Source organism: Polyodon spathula, chromosome 3 (assembly GCF_017654505.1).
Source record: "Polyodon spathula isolate WHYD16114869_AA chromosome 3, ASM1765450v1, whole genome shotgun sequence".
NCBI lineage: Eukaryota > Metazoa > Chordata > Actinopteri > Acipenseriformes > Polyodontidae > Polyodon > Polyodon spathula.
The window spans coordinates 3455689-3475207 of record NC_054536.1 but is presented as its reverse complement, the minus strand read 5'-3'; the positions used below and the strand labels follow the sequence as shown (position 1 = coordinate 3475207).

At 36.5% G+C, this 19519-nt stretch overlaps 1 protein-coding gene across 4 annotated transcripts in view; it reads right to left on the bottom strand.

Annotated features, from left to right (window-relative positions):
- The window catches only part of LOC121310373 (ubiquitin-protein ligase E3C-like), a 47241-nt gene that overhangs the window by 17451 nt on the left and 10271 nt on the right, over window positions 1–19519 (bottom strand). For all 4 annotated transcript variants that reach the window (XM_041243579.1, XM_041243581.1, XM_041243588.1 and 1 more), the window contains 10 exons: window positions 18950–19107; window positions 18180–18367; window positions 12609–12695; window positions 11421–11578; window positions 10635–10861; window positions 7870–7974; window positions 7365–7452; window positions 5654–5751; window positions 5161–5293; window positions 4320–4567 (listed from right to left, as the gene is read on the bottom strand). In XM_041243579.1, coding sequence (XP_041099513.1) covers window positions 4320–4567; window positions 5161–5293; window positions 5654–5751; window positions 7365–7452; window positions 7870–7974; window positions 10635–10861; window positions 11421–11578; window positions 12609–12695; window positions 18180–18367; window positions 18950–19107 — 1490 coding nt within the window. The remainder of the gene's footprint in view (window positions 1–4319; window positions 4568–5160; window positions 5294–5653; window positions 5752–7364; window positions 7453–7869; window positions 7975–10634; window positions 10862–11420; window positions 11579–12608; window positions 12696–18179; window positions 18368–18949; window positions 19108–19519) is intronic.

Genomic DNA, 19519 nt, shown 5'->3' with positions numbered 1-19519 from the left:
GGAGGGGGGGGGAATCTATTGAATTCACTTAAAAGGTGGAGGATCCACAAAATACAGCCACTGATTAAAAGATAAGGACCCGAGGTTCTGAAAGCCAAACACCAAACAGTGCATTGAGCCTAGCGATATCTACAAGCCTGGTTAGAAAAATGCCATGACAAACACCTAGACACTGATAACTGACCAATTTCAACAAACCACCCACAAATATAACAAAACGCACCCTCGACATTGCATTGCTATTTTTATACAGTGCAGCAGTGGTTTGGGTATGAGGGTTTAGTGCAGGTTGATCTTTAGCCAAAAAAAATAAAAGTTATATGTTTAAATCCATAACGTAGGCAGTTCAGTTTATATGTACTTCTGAAATACAGCAGAAGTTAAGCAAGAAAAACTGTATTTGCTCCGCATCTTGGTTAATGCCAGATTACTAAAGTATATGGATGGCTGCAGGGGCAGTGTATGATTATCAACTGAATGGGTTAAATGTGTATAATGAGGTTAAAAACAACCTGGGATACCACCAACCCACTAGAGAGCAGCAGAGCACTCTCACTGCATTCTCTCAAAAACTGGGCTGAATGAATGTACTATACTGCAAATGATGTCCTGCCCTGCAAATGAATGCCCTGCCCTGCAAACGGTTGGCTTTTCTTGAATTCATTTTCTGTATATGAAAAGAGAATAATATACACGGCAAACATGCATCAGTGAAAACACTGTTTATGAAATGTTATATAGAAATAAAGGTCATAGAATCAAACAAAGAGTAATCTTACTAATAGAAATCTTGAAACTTCAAGCACGGTGATGTTACTGGCAAGATTACAAAAGAGTGCAGTAAATATAATACAAGTAATACAGTAGCTCTTACGTGGTTTGGGAAACAAAAGGATAACATCTGGTCTGGCACTGACTGAGGACAGGGCCAGAATTCAAATGTTTTTACAATACCCAGGTGACCCCTAAAGCACTCTGCTGATTAAAAAGGCATTTCAGAGTGCAGGTGAGCAATGTGTTCTGCACCAGTATAGAGCACATGTACAGCACAGAGTTCAAGTGTACATCTTGCACAGATTTCAAGGTTAGGAGTGTTGCCATGCACCTCACTATAGTTTCTGTGGATCGCTTAGATGAATAAATAAAACAAATAAAATAAATAAAGGAGTGAATGAACGATATAATGTTCACGATTTAATAGACCACTGATTTAGTACAAGTAATGTAACTTTTTAATTCAAAGTGTAATTTCCCCAATTATTTGCAAAATCATTAAAAAAAAAAAAAAAAAAAAGAAATATATTAGAATTTAGTTAAACATCTTTTAAGTTTTTTTTTTTTTATTACTCATTAAACTTGGACAGAAAATGCTTTTACAGCAATATTATCAATTATCCATATCACAGGGGCATCCTACTGTATTTCCATTTAACAGATTACCTTGGAAAGAATGACAGTAATTCAACACAGTTTGCATCTAATAGATAATGGGGTCTGTGTGACAATAATCTCTCATGACACACTGTAAGGATGAACTAAAAAAACTGTGAGCTGAGCTTTACCTGACAACACAAGGGATTTCAAATTGTAACCTTCTGGTTTACAAAAAGCCACTGCCTGGTGTGTTAAAGGGCAGGCATTCACTCTAACTACCTGTCATATACATTCATGCCAAAAAGACTAAGAGGTAACAGGATGACAGGAACTGCACACATTTTCTGCATAGCTGACCATAAAAGACATCCCATACAGTGTAAACCCAGGACAAATAAAGAAATCTAGTCGTGCCTTATCACTGTTTTTACTAAGCAAATGGGTACTTTTAAAGCTGCCTATTAGAGCAAGAAACTGCAAGATAATTACGAAATGACAAGTATTTCATTCCTCATACAAACACTTCTGCTGGTGTGATGCACATACAGTAACATTGTAGAACAACCTAAACAAAATGTAAAAGGCTTTTAGATTTCAATTTTATTTTGTCAACTTGATGAGCAAAGGGTGAAATAAATGACCACATGTCTCTGCAGAAAGAGTGAACCAATTCTCTGATTGTTTTAGCCCTACAGATTCATACAGAGTCAATGTCCAGTCTTATAATGGGCATCTATGTGTGTAACACACCAATTTCCAGCACTGTATTTGATGTATGTATTATTTACAGTACCCTACTTCATACCTCCTACAGTACATAATTGAAAATACTTGATTTATTCTGCAAGTTGCAGAAAAGACATCTTTCATATATCACTATTGCACATCCTACTGTCAATGCCAGAGAAAGACAACAGCGTAAACTTGCCTCCACTTACAGGACTTTGAAACTTGGAAAATGCGCTAATTGGACTGGCATTCTTTTTTTTCAGATGTTTTCAAGTTCTTTTTATGCATTGTTTCTCCCCCCCCAAACGAAAAGACTGAAGCTGCTTTTAATGCGCAATGTGACTTCTTATTGAAGCATAGGTAGTTGCTGACAAATGGTTTTTATCGTACATATTGAATTTCCAAGTACAATATAATATTTATTTGTGTAGTGTATAATTGGTGTTTCTTGCATTTTAAAATTACTTACTGTTAACACTTTTTAAAAGTTTTCTTTAAATAAATATTTTAAAAAATGTTTTAGCACTTCAAAACATCGTTTATTCAATAAAGAACTCTTTAAATAATAATAATACACCAGTGTGTTTTAATAATATAAACCAGTGTGTGCATTAATACTACTACTACTACTACTACTACTACTAATAATAATAATAATAATAATAATAATAATGCCATTGTGTGTATTAATAATAATATGAACCATTGTGTGACAACAATAATAATAATAATAATAATAATAATAATAATAATAATAATAATAATAACATAAACCATTGTGTGTATTAATATAAACTATTACGTGTATTAAAAATAATATACTCTAGTGTGTGTCTGTGTTTTTTGTTGCTTTAAATGATAAGTTAACTGCATTTAGTGTTCAATAACAAATTCTTTGGAAACTATGACACATTTTAAATAGAGCAAAAAGGAATGTATTTGTGTAGGAAAATAAATCTTTAAATTTTTCTTTAAACTTGGGTGCTGCATACAGTATGATTTTTTATTAAAACTAAACAATTATTTTGGTTGTTTCACCATTAACGTTGCAGTGGGTGCAAGAGTCTTTAGACACTATCCTGCTCAAGAATGTCCATGACTGACACTCGTTTGCTGGGCTTTAATATTACTGACTACCTCATCCAAAAGCACTAAGAGGTTTCTCTAAAAAGAAGCTACAAACTTTCAAAATCAAAATCTAAAATTTGCTAAACATAATGTCACACTAATCTGCTTTCGTAGAAGGCTAATAGTTGGCAGTTGCCATGTGCACCACATCAGGGTACTAAGCATGCTTAGCAACATGAGTTTGGGGGTAGCAATCTGTCCTTTCACAATGATTGATATGAGAGCTACAGGATGACAGCCAAGACTGATACAACCCTGGCAGGTCACCATTGCAGAAAACAATTTATCCTAGAAAAATATCCTAGAAATTCAGCATGGCGGTAGCAATACTCTTGTGAGATGATATGCTTATGCTGCAAAAAGGATTACTATCTATACAGGACACCAAGACACTGTATATAGTTAGGAGTGGGATAAAATGAGTGACAAATGTCCCACCCCAAGCACCTCAAACCAGTTGAATACTTTGAGTGACTGTAAAATAACAGTGTGTCATACATAAAATGTCCTTTTTGAAAGTGTTGAAGGATTGTTATTTATACAAAAAAATGTGTGATATGAAAATCTGAAAAGGAGGAAAAACACACTATTGATTAAGAAAGGAAGAGCACTGAACAGCCATGTATGCACAGAATCACCATGTTTATTGATTGTATAGCAGTGGACTACTTGTTCAGAGTGGTGTGTAGGTCCTGCTCCTCCTCACAACAGATCTGCAGTTATGTTCTGAGCTGGTCTCTACTCCTCTAGTCCTGATGGGCTGGGAGGGGAGGCTTGAGGATGACTTTTAATAATTATATTGCCAAACCCTGCAGTCATGAAAAGGACCTTAGCATTTTACTAAATGCATCAGCAGAACAAAACAGTATTACTTTAAGAACATAAGAAAGAAACGAGAGGAGGCCATTCAGCTCTTAGCACAAAGTAACTTGCTAAATTCAAGAACAGCAAAAAATATCTGCACACTCCAAATCAAAGTACCAACAGGACTGATGAAACGTGTTCCCATTCCTTAAGCTTAGCTTATCAATACAATGGAAAATGACCAATATGAACATTCACAGAAGTAAAGAGATAAAGATTCTTACCTTTCCTAATATTCTCCCGAGAAAGTAGTAGTGTCTGGCAAAAGAATTCCCAACCAACATCTGTGCTGTAGGACTGGGGTACAGCAGCCCTTCATTAGTGGTTTTAAAAAACCCTTGGTTTGGATTAAACCCGGATTTAAGCAGTTCATTTAGGAATTCTCTGAATATGCCACCTCCATCGATGCCAGCTTCATCAAGACCGTGGGCATTCAGGAGGTGTACACGGATTCTCTTCTTCAGGTCAGGTTCTAAAATAAATGAACATCAATTCTGTTTAATTATATATATAATATATATATATATATAATATATTCATATACACACACATACACAATTATACCAATATACAGTAATTAGTGAGCAAAGGGCCTTAGAAGTTTTGTATTTAGAAAACGGATAACATGCTAATAATAGAAGTATAAGAGAAGAAATGAAGGGAAAAAAAACCAGGTTGTTTTATATGCTTTTCTAAGCGTGTTAAAGAACAAAGGTCTTTTCTAGTGTTCAACTTGAGTAAGATACGACTGGGAGCAAACTGAGGCTCAACATGAAGTTTATTCAAATTAAAACACATAAAAAGGTCATGAGAGGTTACTTTATGATTAATCTCTGGCAATAAATCCTGGTTCTGTTCTAGAGCTCAGCTGCAAGAGAGAATCCATTCTGCCAAGTGACTTTTAGAGTGATCATTCATAGAATTCACAGACCTCTTGAAGCTCTTGTACTGTAAATCAATTTATTTTACCAGAAAGAAAACCTTGAACATACATTAGAAACCAGAAATATTATAACAAATTAAATATAAAATGTTTTTTTTTCTTTTTTTTTTTCCCCCACTTACCATTTTCTGGTGAAAGCTTGTCATAAGCATCTTCATAAATATAGTTACGTCGAATAGTAACATTAATTCCATCCAAAAATGGCCCATCCCCTTGAATGTCACGTTTATCAGCAAAGATCAGCCTCTGGAAGATCTTGATAAAGAAATCAGGAAGAGTAAATCAGCTAACTGACCTGAGAACAGCCATGGTCCACAAGTTGTCGTATTGTCATTTCAGTGATCAATATGTGCGTAAGACTTCTACACTACAGCATCTACTACAGTAGGAGATGACTGAACTACAGTGCCATTATCAGCAGCTTCTTTGGCACCAGTAGTACCAAATACGGGGAGCTAATGAAATGGAGGTCTTGCTCAAACTGCTCCTAAATCAATTACAGTTATATTTAAACAATTATAGTTAAACAATATTGCAATAAACACAACTATAATAATATTGTCTTTTGACCAAAATAAGAATCCTGGCAATATTCTTTTTTTTCAGATAGTATACCTTTACTCTTTCTTCAAAAGGAACCACAAATGGTAGCTCTGTTAAGATGGCAAGTTGTCGCTCTTCTGACACAGACAGCTGAGGTGGTTCCATCCCAACTTGGTTAAATAAATAAATAAATAAATAAATAAATACACACATTTTTATATATATATATATATATATATATATATATATATATATATATATATATATATATAAACACTGGGAAGGGTTATACTTCATTAGCTGAGTATGGCTTTTAGGATCTGACTCTTCAAGTTTGATTAACCAGTGTATAGGTAACAAGCTCAGGTGTGTCTTACTAAACTCATAGTAAAACCAGGAACGGATCAAACCAGTGCAATGGGAGTCTTATTTCCATCCCTGCCATTAAATAATTATACAGCAGGTAGCACTAAAAAGCCATCTTGTTTAACAGTTACCACATTTATTACGTACTAAATACTGAAATGTTTCGAATTGGAAATGTCTTTTTTTTTTTTTGGACACTTGTATTGTTAAAGATGTAATCTGTTTCCACTGAACTTTTATTTACTTTTCTATTTTATCGAAAACTCACCCCTTAGTATTTGATCATTTTAATTGTTCATACAGTATTGTTTCAATAAGCAGAACGATGCTCAAAGGCACTGATCTGTCTCATGTGAATGAGAAGCTATACAGGAGGTAAAGTGATCAGCTGCATCCTGGTCTTTCCCATTAGCCTACTGAAGTGAAAATCAATGTTCCAGGATACCCAGGAGCCTGTTTACAGGCAGGCCATTAAAACGTGGTCAATCGTTCTCCCTGCTGTACAATCCCCTTTCAGGGGGGACACTTTTAATTAACTAAGCTGTTTGACGCTTATCTACTTGCTGGGCAATTTTCATTAAGTGAGCGTTTGTTTTATATTAAACTAAAGGTTTAAGCCGTGTAAACCACAGAATCTACCAGAATAGCAGAGTTAAACCACTATCCCACTACTAGAGCTCAATTATTCTGGTCACCTAGTCAATTCCAACTGCATTTCTCCATCAAGTTTCTATCTTTGTGGAGAAATATGGCCAGCAGAGGTCAATAGACAGCCCATTTATCACTCTAGTGGCTGTCCATTTAGGTAAATGAAAAAGGCCAAACAAACATGGCCATATGTGCTTCAGCAGTACTTTCACACTAATTGGCTTTATCCCATATGGAGTCAAGTGGCATTAAACAAATCATACACACATTGTTATCTGCTTGTTTTCACACCATCTTGCTGGATAAACTACTTCTAAATAAACAAGCCGATGTTACTTCAAAAGAAATGGCAAAGTAACTTCAAAGGGAAGACAAAAAACAATACAATGATGCATACAAATGAGTGACAAAATCCTTAAAAGTTCATGGTAGTTGCACACAGTCAGCACAGTACTCTACTCTGTCCTTCAACCTGCACCTGGTTTAACACAGTGCTGCTCTCATAGGTGTACAGGACAGGTTCAGTCATTCCTGGATACTCCTCATTAAGACAAAAAGAAGCTCAAGATTGAAGCCTGCTGTTCTATGGATAAAAGACAAATCCGACAGGAATTACACCATAGATTATGAAGAAAGATCATCAATTGCAGCTTATGTTTAAAGCGATGGGGTGGGTGCACCTTTATCAGTTCTTACAAGGTGATTCTGGCAGGCTAGGACTGCTGAACGTTATACAGCCTCGACATTGAGATGATTTAGTTTCCTTTACCGTCCAATGTTGACTGTAAAGGTCCGATTCTCCCCATTCTGCGAATTCTCCACACATGTCTAGCTGATGGAACATAAAGCTGTGTGACCTGCCAGTACACAAAACAGGAAAATATCAGTAAAAAAAACAAAGGAGGACTGGCATTTTATTCACATTTTTTTTTATCTCTACAGGGTAAAAATACTTCCTCCTTTCGATAGCAGCCTTTTTATTTTAAAGTTCTAAACATTAAATTGTTTTACACAATTTATTAGTTGAAATACAAATTGCTGCTTCATTTTTTGACATTTAAGTTCAATGTCAGGACTTGCCCCAACCTAACGGGTAAACGTTCTATAATTACTTTGTCTTAAAAAAGGGGCTCTCAAAACTGTTTAGTTGCAGAAAGCCATAAGGTTTTGAAACCATTTTGACCCTTGTGAATTGCATAGCTCTGTGTCCACTGCCAACGTCAGGAGCATCAGGAGAAGTTTACGTCAATGAAAGAGGGGACAAGCTGCAATACCTTATCAGCTCTGATGTTGACTTCCTGCGACAGCCAGTGCTCAGATGGACAGAAATGCCTTCTTATATCTCGAGCTTTCAGCATCTTTACTAGATTGGTAATAACCTGCAAACAGAAAACCTGCATGTTGAAATATAAACCGCACAAGTGCTTTAGGGGTAGAACGGTAGTTGTTTTAGCTCTGGCAGCCAGTTGGACACTGGCATTACACAGACAGCACTGATAATACAGCTGTGTAAATTTACTACAACACCCCATTATTGCTGTAGTTTTGGTTTGCTGTGCATATAAAATCAAACCACTGTAATTGAAAATATTGGGAAATTGTCAAAATAGGCAAATTATTGACACTCTAATTTAACTGATGATTTTAATAGGCCACATATGCAATTAATTAAAAAAAAAAGCATGACTAAAATGTGTTTAAGATGCATAATTTAAGCACAAAATGGTCTAACATTTTCACACAAGGGCCTATTGTTTCTATATCACTGATTACTGAGTGAAAAATGACGTTTTCATGCAGGTAGGTATATAAAAGGATATAAAATGACACATCTTTAGGTGTTCTAATAAATTTGCACCCAACTGTAAGTCAACGCTATTATTATTGTTGTTATTATTATTACATTTTGAGTCATTGACTACACTGTGAGGTAGCCTGTTATTTATAGGGACCGATTCACTATCAGGAATCATACTGCAGATAAAAGGTGTAGTTTCCATTCCTCCAATTATCATAACCCTTCAAATTCGTAACAATAATGGAATGTTTTATTTTACTATTTTCTTTAAAAAAAAAAAAAAAAAAAAAAAAAAAAAAAAAAAAAAAAAAAAGGTTATACGCAAGCAGTACAATTACCAGCCACCACTAAAAGGCAATTTGAACATCAGATCATTAGTGGACCATTTAAGGGTAGTATAAAAGAAAAATGACTCCAATGTGTGGAAATGTCCAGCATCATTAATTAGGTAAAAACTGCTTACATCAGCTTCTTAGTCGAACAGCTGCCTGAAGTACAAGCTGTTCTGCGCTTAACAGGAATATAGGGCTGGACTTTTGCAATCACAATCTTAAGAGTTTCCTTGGTTTGAACGATCGCCGCATGCCAACTTTTAGCTAAAAGTCAAACTTTTCACCATTCATTTCCGTTTTTTAATAGCCACGCGCAAATAATTCCTATATCATGGCTCACATGAACAGAAAACACTGCCTGGAAGTAGTCGCTCTGTGCATGGAATGATTCAGAGGGTCAGGGTCATCTTCGGCTCAGATAATGAAGATGCGCAGTTCGGCGGTTTTGGGTCAGATGATACAGACTCTGCAGTCCGATTGATTGATTGATTACAATGTCCTGTTATGCTATAATATATATTTTGGATTTAAAAAAATAATCATTTTAAAAAAACACTGCAAGAGCTTGGAACTCAGAAACCATTTTTTTGTATTGAACATTTTAATGCTATAGTGCTGCTTTGGATGGTAACTGATTATTTTGTGGACACTGCAATTTTTACTTGCAAAGATTATGTAAAGCCATTTATTTTAGTGGACTTTTTTTTTACTGTGTAATGCATATCCCTATAGCTAAAGATTAATATTTAAAGTACAGTAAATTGCATTAAAGTAAAAGGTTTTGAAAACTACAGAAATCTGCAGTATTCATTTTCTCATGCAAATTGTAACTATGCAAAACAGAAAAACGTCCTCATTGAGGCTGTACATTTAATACCAGACAAGTCAGCTAAAGTAGAAGTCATTATGCAAACTATTACAGTAAAAGCTCTCAAGTAGGACCCAAGGCTACAGTTATGATATCAACTTCAAATAAACTGAAATGTCTTTTATTTCACACTCTTACCAAATGCATTTTTAGGAATATATTATTAATTTAGAAATGCAAACTGCGAAATTTCGGCAATAGCCACAAGTGCAAAACGTTGTAAAATCAAGACAATTGGTTTGAGCCTCAGCTCTTCCTAACATACAGAATGAAGACGCTTTCCTTAATTAGCCCATCGGGTTAAGTGCAAGCATTAATGGGTCTCTCCCAAACTCCATCGTGACATCTTTCTCCAAACATGGCCAACAAGAAAGTTCCATTAGCAATATTAATACAAGCTTAGTTGATCATTTTCATTCAATTAACTTCTTTCAATTAAACAGATAGCTTGACAACAGAAGTGATAAAAGATCTGAAGGGATGGCTGATGACTCCAACCAAACATTAGTGTGCTAGGGGTCAGTAGTATTAAATGCACTGTAAATCTAGCATTCAATTTGGAAAATGCATTTCCCCTGCTCCCACCACTTTAATGGCCAGTTTTAGCTGACAGGAGGTGTTTGCACCAATCTTATATGGGATTTCTTGCAAACCCATTTTCACCTGCTCAAGTTTCTGGCGCAAAACAAGAAACTTTCCACCACTAACGAGCTGAGAAAGCTTTCACTAATTATAACTAGTTCAATCCTTTTTGTGAAGTTCAGTTCAAGTTCAGATACATAAGTGAGCAGAGGTATGCTGTCACTTCTCTTAAATACAAGATAAGCATTGCACTACTTAATGAAATTAATTACCTATTAAACTGCAGTGCTATAACAAAATAAAAACGTACCTTTGCTACATTGTAACATGGTCTATTTCTTTTACTACACAGTAAATAAATCAATTAGCCTACACATTAAACAAGCTGGCAGCAGTATCTTCAGAGAAGTGCGTGAAGCATGACTGCATATACTCAGGACTTCTTCCAGAAGTCCTCACCTTGAAAAGCTGAATCCACTGCTTCTGTTCTGCCTGGATGCGCTGCTGAATCTCGCTGTTGGTTTTCACCCCCACGCTCTTGAACGCTGCAATGTATTCCTCACGGTGCTCAGGCTTGGTTTCTGGGTAAGCCAGCTGGATGATTCCTAAGCAGGCATCTCGAAGGCAGCGTGATAGCGAAACCAGTTCCAACAATGTGAATGGCATCATGGACGACTGGCTCTGCCCTGCAAGAAGACAACTGGACATTTATGTTTTTAAAACAAAATCTAAGGAACTAACTGTATGATATTTACCACTGTTTTATGTATTTATTTTCAATTTACAGTGGTATGTATACCAAAGAGACGCATAACAAGTGCAGTTATTATCTTAAATCTGCAATAAATCTAGTCAGTCACTTCGAGATATTTCAGAAAAAAATATTTCATATAAATGTAAAATAATTAAAAGGCTGTATTAACGTTATATATTTTTGTTAGCTTGTTTAGAAAGCAAGGAACTACTACAACAGCATCTTTATTATCCAGTTCTTGACTCTCCAGCAACCTCTCATTTTAAGTTGCATGCAATGCATTGTAATACAGCTAATGCACCCAACCACCTTCCTCCCTCTTGGTTACTGTGCACATTATACATTACAATACAGCATTCATCTAGATCGATGCTACATTGTCATTTTAAAAGAAACGATCAATTATCTGAACAAGATGATGTATTAGTTCAGATAACAGTGGCTTGACAGTAATCGATTTTTTTCCCCTGCACTACTTGGAATGCATTTACCTTCCGTGGGAATTCCGAAGAATTCGCTGTCATGAATAGAAATGAGTGAATGACTGAACAGAGAACTGAAGAGATAGAAGAGGGGTATGAGCCTATTGGAGTCTTCTGGCGACATTGGTGAACCCCGCGAGATCACCTGTAGCAGGGGAACCATGGACCTGCAAACACACAGGAAACACCTTCAAACACATGGCAATCCTTTCTATTAAACACCTTCAAACACATGGCAATCCTTTCTATTAAACACCTTCAAACACATGGCAATCCTTTCTATTAAACACCTTCAAACACATGGCAATCCTTTCTATTAAACACCTTCAAACACATGGCAATCCTTTCTATTAAACACCTTCAAACACATGGCAATCCTTTCTATTAAACACCTTCAAACACATGGCAATCCTTTCTTACTAAACACCTTCAAACACATGGCAATCCTTTCTATTAAACACCTTCAAACACATGGCAATCCTTTCTATTAAACACCTTCAAACACATGGCAATCCTTTCTATTAAACACCTTCAAACACATGGCAATCCTTTCTATTAAACACCTTCAAACACATGGCAATCCTTTCTATTAAACACCTTCAAACACATGGCAATCCTTTCTATTAAACACCTTCAAACACATGGCAATCCTTTCTATTAAACACCTTCAAACACATGGCAATCCTTTCTATTAAACACCTTCAAACACATGGCAATCCTTTCTATTAAACACCTTCAAACACATGGCAATCCTTTCTATTAAACGAGTGACTGGTGCAATACTGCTCTCCATGCTTCTTATACCTCCAGCTCTCAGATTCTTTTTTATAGCATTTTGTTGTTTTAACTCTTTCAAGCAACCTTCTCTTTTTTACTTGTTCATTATTATATATAGAACTGAAAGTTCTCTGTTGCTTTCTCCAATGTCATTTTGTTAATTCTCAATTGTAAACATTTCACATTTTTGTGGAAGTAATGGGCACATAAACAAACATTTAAATCAGAGGGTATTTTAATGTGCAGATGTTGCAGGTGGTAAGCAGCACATTGCTTATATATGAGCACATATTCGAAACATGTTTATTTGAAATCACGTGGTCAAAGTGAGCTAAAAATTAGCAATTTCACTCCATTTTTAGCTTTGAACAAAAGCCTAGCAGCCACTACTCAGGTAATCTAATGGTAAAGGTTTCTTACCCGGTTATCATTTTTGTTGTCATTGAAGTTATTAAGTGCCAAAGGTGCCTCAAAAACCTTGCATTGAAGGCCAAACTGTACAGAAGTCTGAAAGAACAAGTAAACCATGTTAATTTAGTACCACAATGTATAACATATTCCTTCATCTGCTGAAAGTTTTGCAAGAAACACCCTACCTTCAAAAAAGTCCCATGGATTATGGTAAATCGTACATTATATACAAAATACACTACAGGTAAAACCTGCAAAAATCTACAGGTAAAACCACCTGCTGCAAACCATTGAAAATGTTACAAAAAAAACCCATATTTTTCAACTTGTACAGCTATGTATTTAAAAAACTGGTACTTTACTGCAGAAAGGCAAGTTTAAAAGAGGAAGGGAAGCCAGTGTGTCAGTTAACAATACGCCTACCTAAAACCACAGCACAGCTCTTTTCTTTTGGAGGCAGGGGGCATTTTTCTGTTTAATTGTCCTTTTTAAGGAGAAAGTGTAACTTTACAACATTAACGAGGGGAGATATAAAAAGAGAAAATGATTCAACATAACATCCCGGAGGAATTTCTGGGCCTCCATATTAAAGTGTCAAATTCCTTACATGCAATGAAATAGATTAAATGACCCATTAAGCTTTATTTAGGTGAGGCACCTTCCATTAGTAAACTAGCTGATGGCAAGGATTCCATCCCAGGTCATAAACAGGTCCCAGTTTCCTGCAGAGCTCATTTAAGTTAATGAAGATAATACAATGGCACTTGGCTGCGCCTCACAATGGAAGAGGGGGTCACCAGAGAGAAATGGCATGCTTCAACACTCTCTGGGAATTACAAGGTGTTAGAGGATAAGAGATAACAGTGATACCTGCCCTCTAAACAATCCATAGAACAGGTATAACACGCATGTGTAAATGGATGCTGTATTGTGCACGTGCCTTTGTCTGAATCCATGTTTCAGCCCTTCTTTAATGCAATGGTTAACCAGTATAAGATAGTACAGATGTGGTAACTGGGGAGACTGCAGAAGTAAACGCTGCATACAATAGTTCCTACTCAGATAATAAAACTATTGGCACCTGGCTGTGCGATTTCAAAGTGTACGTACCTAATTAGAAGATGCAGCAAGGTTTAAAAGGGCACATCAATTTCATGTTTAAAAAAAAAAAAAAAACACATGATGATTCAGAAATAATATTATTGTTAAATAACTAAGCAATGTATATTCGGGAATATCAAGGTTAAGGAGTTATATTACTCACTCCATCAATTTCACATGAAGAGTAAAAGAAAGTGAAGGCTTTGCTGTAATTAATGTAGTTTAATGCTCAATCAGGTTCACTGTATATTTCACATGGATGACACAGCACTTCACATCATGATGGAAAGATCACAGCAGCCTCATGAAAGTGATACTTTATATCACTTACATTTTCATTGTATTTAGGTTCTTGATTAACAGTCTATTATGTGTGCTGTCAGGCTGTTTCTACTTCGATCTTTTATATTTATTTTTTGCCATGCATACTAATCCACTCATCCACTTGGTCAGTTTCTAAGAAGCTGAACTTGTCAAATGTGGTGGCTTGAAATAAGCACAGGGGGTGTGCAGCCTCAATATCTGCCCCTCTGTATCTGTGATCTCTACTGCACTGTACATACGTTTTATATTCACTTAATGAGTTTTATAGGGGGAAGAAATTACACCATACTAGTCATTTCTAAAACCAGCCAACTTCAGAAATGCAGCTTTTTAGAAGTCTTTCCGGTTGTAAAAGGGCATTAGTTAGCAAGCCTGATAAATAATGATCAAAGAGACCTCAGAGAATTATACAAGTCACATATATTAGGATATTAAACAAGGACAGAAATGAAATAAATTCAGTAGATTGAAAAAGGGATTCCTTTTAACAAATCAATTAAACAAAACATGACTGCACTAAACACATTTTAAAGTTTGTAATATACCATACAATATATGCCACAGGACACACATCTGAGAAGGGCTAAGGGTGGAGCAGGGTATTCAGCTGGCACTGCCCTCTTACCTCTCCAGGCAAGGTTGAGGCACATGGGAAACTCTTGATGGCTAAAGGGTGACAGCACAGCACATATTTGGCTGTATAGTATATCTCTCAGTTATGTGAAAACACATTCCTGGTTTCTGTTTAAAATAGATTATACTGTTTACAAGCTAAAAGGCATGCAGCCTAAACTAATACAATGCAGAATTAAAAGGCTACACAACATCCTCTAGCGTTTACAGCAAATGTGTTATTTGCTTTTGAAGTACCTTTTTCAACATAATCACAATAGTTTGGGTATTTCTATTCACACACCCAGTCATAAATCAGCTGTGGAACAAACTCAAATATATTTAATGATAAAGGTCTCTCTGCAGTGCTTGTGTATATACAACGAACGTGCATGTGAAGGGGTCCCCAAACAGCCTTGGCGCTTGGAACTTGGTGTCATCCGCATCTATTCAAAAGCAATGCAGAGTATCCTTTGTGTTTGGTTGTATGCCCCACCTGATTTGTATGATGTGCAAGTAAAAACATCAAAACAGTAAGGATTATGTTGAAAAAGATATCACTGCGATACCTACAAAACAGGACACAGATCAGGTAAAGTAGACAGCAGGGTGTTAACCATTTACCCCTCCCCCTTCCCACCATTTTTTTTTTTTTTTACACAAGGAAAACCATTATATTTGCAGACATTTTGAGTCTTGTCTGCCAAAAAATTCTGGAAAATAGTTGACATACAGGAAACAGCAGCTTTGGCTGCAGGATGGGTATGCATATTAATAATAGTATAATTCACAATACTGTGAGAGCCTTCCTCTACAAGTACATGTTTGTATTAAAAATACAAAATCCAAATATATTCAATATTTTCATTAAAGGGTATTTGCCATGAATATGCAACAATTCCGTACGTCCAAAAGAAATTGTGGTATCCCCATATTCTGCAATGAATCTGCAATAAACTTAAACTGCAAACATTAAGCATCATTTAAATCGACAGTGATACAATTTCTGTTATTCTGGATATGTTTTAAATTAAATGTTCCTTAATGTCACAGTGATTATGGATAGGTCAGCTCTCTCTCTCTCTCGGCTGCTACTTCCATTAAAAAATGATTTGCAATTCAGCAAACTCACACCAAGACTACGGCAAATTTCCACCAGCACTAAATGTAACTGGACAAGCATGACCGGGCTCGTCAATTAAAACAACCTTGATTTGAGGTTTGATGCCACCTCTGAAGAACACCGCCAGTTTCACGGTGGCTGATGACAGTGTAAGCAAAACAAGCGCCTTGGTTCACTGATGTCTTTTGCCATGTAAACTACACAATTGCAGCCAGAGCTCTAAACAAACTTCTGAGTCACAGTCTTGCCCCCAAGTCTTCCCATGCTGTTAACAACATCAGACTACCGAACAAAGCCTGTACAGTGTGCGATGTATGCAATTAAAGAGCGATTCCTCCCAAAAGCATCTGCATGCAATTGCATTTGAACACCCCTGCTGCTTTTCCAAAAGTCTTAATTTCACTTACAGACCATCAACCTGAAAAAAGTTTACATCCCAGCATCTCACACTGAGATACAGCTCAGTAATTCTTTGTGACTTTCCACCTGAGAATTAAGGCTATTAACTGATTTGGTACAACTCATGGAATTTAGAGCCAGTTTTAAAATCATAGTGCAAATTATGCTGCACTCATTCTGGCTCTGCATTTTCAGTCTCAATGCAGGCTAATTCATCTTCTTCGTGGAGCTAATTATTTTGTACAGCTCTCCAATAATGATGGAAACAGACAGATAGAATTTATGCTAAAAGCTTCAGCCGAGATATGCTAGAAAAGTGAATACAAATGAAAAACAAGAATGCAGACAAAAGTGAAATGGTTTGGTAAGCAGATTCTGATCTTTCAATTGACATGTAGGAGGAAAGTGTAATTATCTGCACTTCTGACACTAACAGATAGATGTTAGATTGGGGACACAGTCTACAGAGAAGCAGCACACAGGAAGTGAAAACAAACAAGCAAATTACAACTGAGGCCGCTACATGCAAAAGGGAGTCAAAGCCACGGTTAATATAATGTTCAATCACAGGAGGTTCATTTAGTAAATGTTACATTTCAGATTGGTAAGACATTTCATAAAATAAAATCGTTTTTTTTTTTTTTTTGCCCATTCTCCTTAGACATGTCTCTTTGGCACATATCTTTTTCTAGTGATATAGATTCAAAATGTTTTATTGCAACAGAGGAGTCCATTTCCCCCGCTCTTTCTCTTACTGTTTCAACTACTGCTCTGCTCTAACTGAAGAATTACATTGTATTTAACGAGACGTTCTGTGAATTTCATGTACAGATCTACACAGGCAGAAATGTACTGTTTCATGTCATTCTTCTGTGTGGGGGTGCAGTAAATCAGTGTTCAGGAAACAGCAGCTGTGCTCCAACAATTGCAGCAACACAAGCACACACCGCTGTCCTTCCTTCAGTGAGCTTCTTTCCCAGGAGTGCACCAGTAAAATCCTTGCTAGAGCACGGATACATTTAAATCCAGTAATTATTAACCAGAGAAGCAGGTTATTTGCAGCAATAAAAGACAGGCGCCCTAATTCAGAAGCAGCTATGATCTCCTCATCTCGCATCCTGCCCTAATGCAATTAGCCTGCAAAGAGCTAATTACCCTAATCGAGGAATGACAGTTTCACGGACATCTTACTTCCTCTGACAGCCATAAACACCAGAGGGTGAAGACAGCGGCTAATTGGTAGGCTTCATCATTATTTACATTAGCGTTTGCATTACTGAGGAGAAAATGCTATCCAATGGCTGAAGCAGTTGAAATAAGTGGTTTATTACAAACACTTAAAGCAATCTGTTTACTGCCCAAAAATTATGTTTAACCTGTATTTTAATCTGTGAAAATTATTAGTACTGTGTGCCCAGAGTGTTGCATTCAATATGCTGCCTAGAACAGAGGGTATAGAGCAGTAAAACAACAGGGTGTGGATGCGTGGTTTGTTGCTATGGTATTTGTATGACTGATTTAGCAATTCGCAGGTTTTTGAGGATGTGTGTGAAATGATAAAAGTTATTATTACTATTATTAGTCGATACACACACTGAGGGGCAGCAGGACATGTTCCTGGACTCTGACTCTTGCAAAGCTCTCGTCGTGATGTGCGTTTGCATAAATGTTCCCAGATATTTTACTTTTATTATTATTATTATTATTATTATTACTATTATTATTATTATTATTATTATTATTATTACTATTATTATTATTATTATTATTATTATTATTACTTTGCAATTTTTACTACTTCTTGACATTGCATACTTCTTTCTGTTTTAACAAACACTTGTAAAGCACTTTGAGATACTTGGTTAATAAAACTCAAATAATCTCTCTGTTTTTGTGATCTAAAGACATCAAGACCAATGTGACACTACAAGCCGCATTTTGTTACCTAAAAAGACTGTCTGCTTGTGTAAGCAGCAGCTTTGTGGATGACCTGTGGGAGTAGGGGAGTGATGATTGCTTACCTCACTTTTGGGACCATCATACGATGCTGCACCATCAGTGTGTGACAAATCGACGCCATCATAGTGAAGACGTCCTCACTGGCACAATCTCGCCACACCAGGTTCAGGAGTGCGTTTGTCTGCTGCTTTGTGTCCAGCTTGTGTATGCATTGCTCTGTTATGAACTGGACTGATATCTTGCTATCCTCCTGCAATAAAAGCAGCAATCAGGCAACTAGGGAGTGGCTAGGCAAAGTACTGCAAGACAATCACATAACAACAAAGGTACTCATGGCAAAATAATTAAGATATATAAAAAGTATTTAGAGCTTTCTTGAAAAAATGACTTCCTTGAACGAGCCAAACAGGCACATATTGTGCATGATAAGACTCTTTGTTCTCTTTAAAACTAGGCAGGTATCCTCAGAGTTCTACCAAAAACTCCATGTCAGGGAAGCAGAGTGTTCTCCTTGCTGTTATCTGACAGGAAGTTGCAGCTGAAGGTGTGCTTATTTGCAACACAGCTACGAGTCTAGCGATCATATTAGCCACACTTGGTATGGGATTAACAGCACTGGACTTTCATGACATACTGGCTGTATCTTAATCCAAACAACAACGCTTACATCATTGAGACAAAAAAAAGTGAACTCAAGAACTGCAAGAGTAGCCCAGATTCTTGTATGTTTATGATACAGTGCTCAAAGCTCTTGTGGATTTGATAATCATAAAACAATCATAAACTCAGATCCATGCTCCCTTTCCTGAGATCTAAGGACTTCGAGCCTTACCTGGGAAGACATTGTTTTCATCCCACCATCCTCCTCATCATCATCCGAGTCACTGATGACCTCCTGTCTGCTGGTGCTGGTCACAGACACGGGTAACTGGGGTAGCAGGGTTTGTAGTGTTCTCAAGTACAGCAGCAAGCCTTCTTCTGAGAGGCTACCTACAAGCAAACACACACACACAAGTTTTGTTTTTCTGTGAAATTTACCATGTTAAATAGTTCACTTCCTTACATTACATAGATTCTTCTTCATTTCCTATTGTAATTATATTTAAAGATTAACAAAAACTATATACACATGCATACACACATAGATATATAAAAACAGGCACTTTGTTAATTCAATCTGACCTAGATGAAAATATCTATTATGTGTTCTATATAGGATCAGCACATTTTCCTTAAAACAAAAACCCAAACCCCCCCAAAGACTCAAGGCTGATTGTAGGTAAGACAGGTGGGTAACATATGAACATTGTGCTATTCACCGGAACATTTTGGTGAATCATTGCTTGTGCAAGGCTAATATGCTTCCCCATAATATTTAGAAGCTTATTAGTCAGCATGTCAA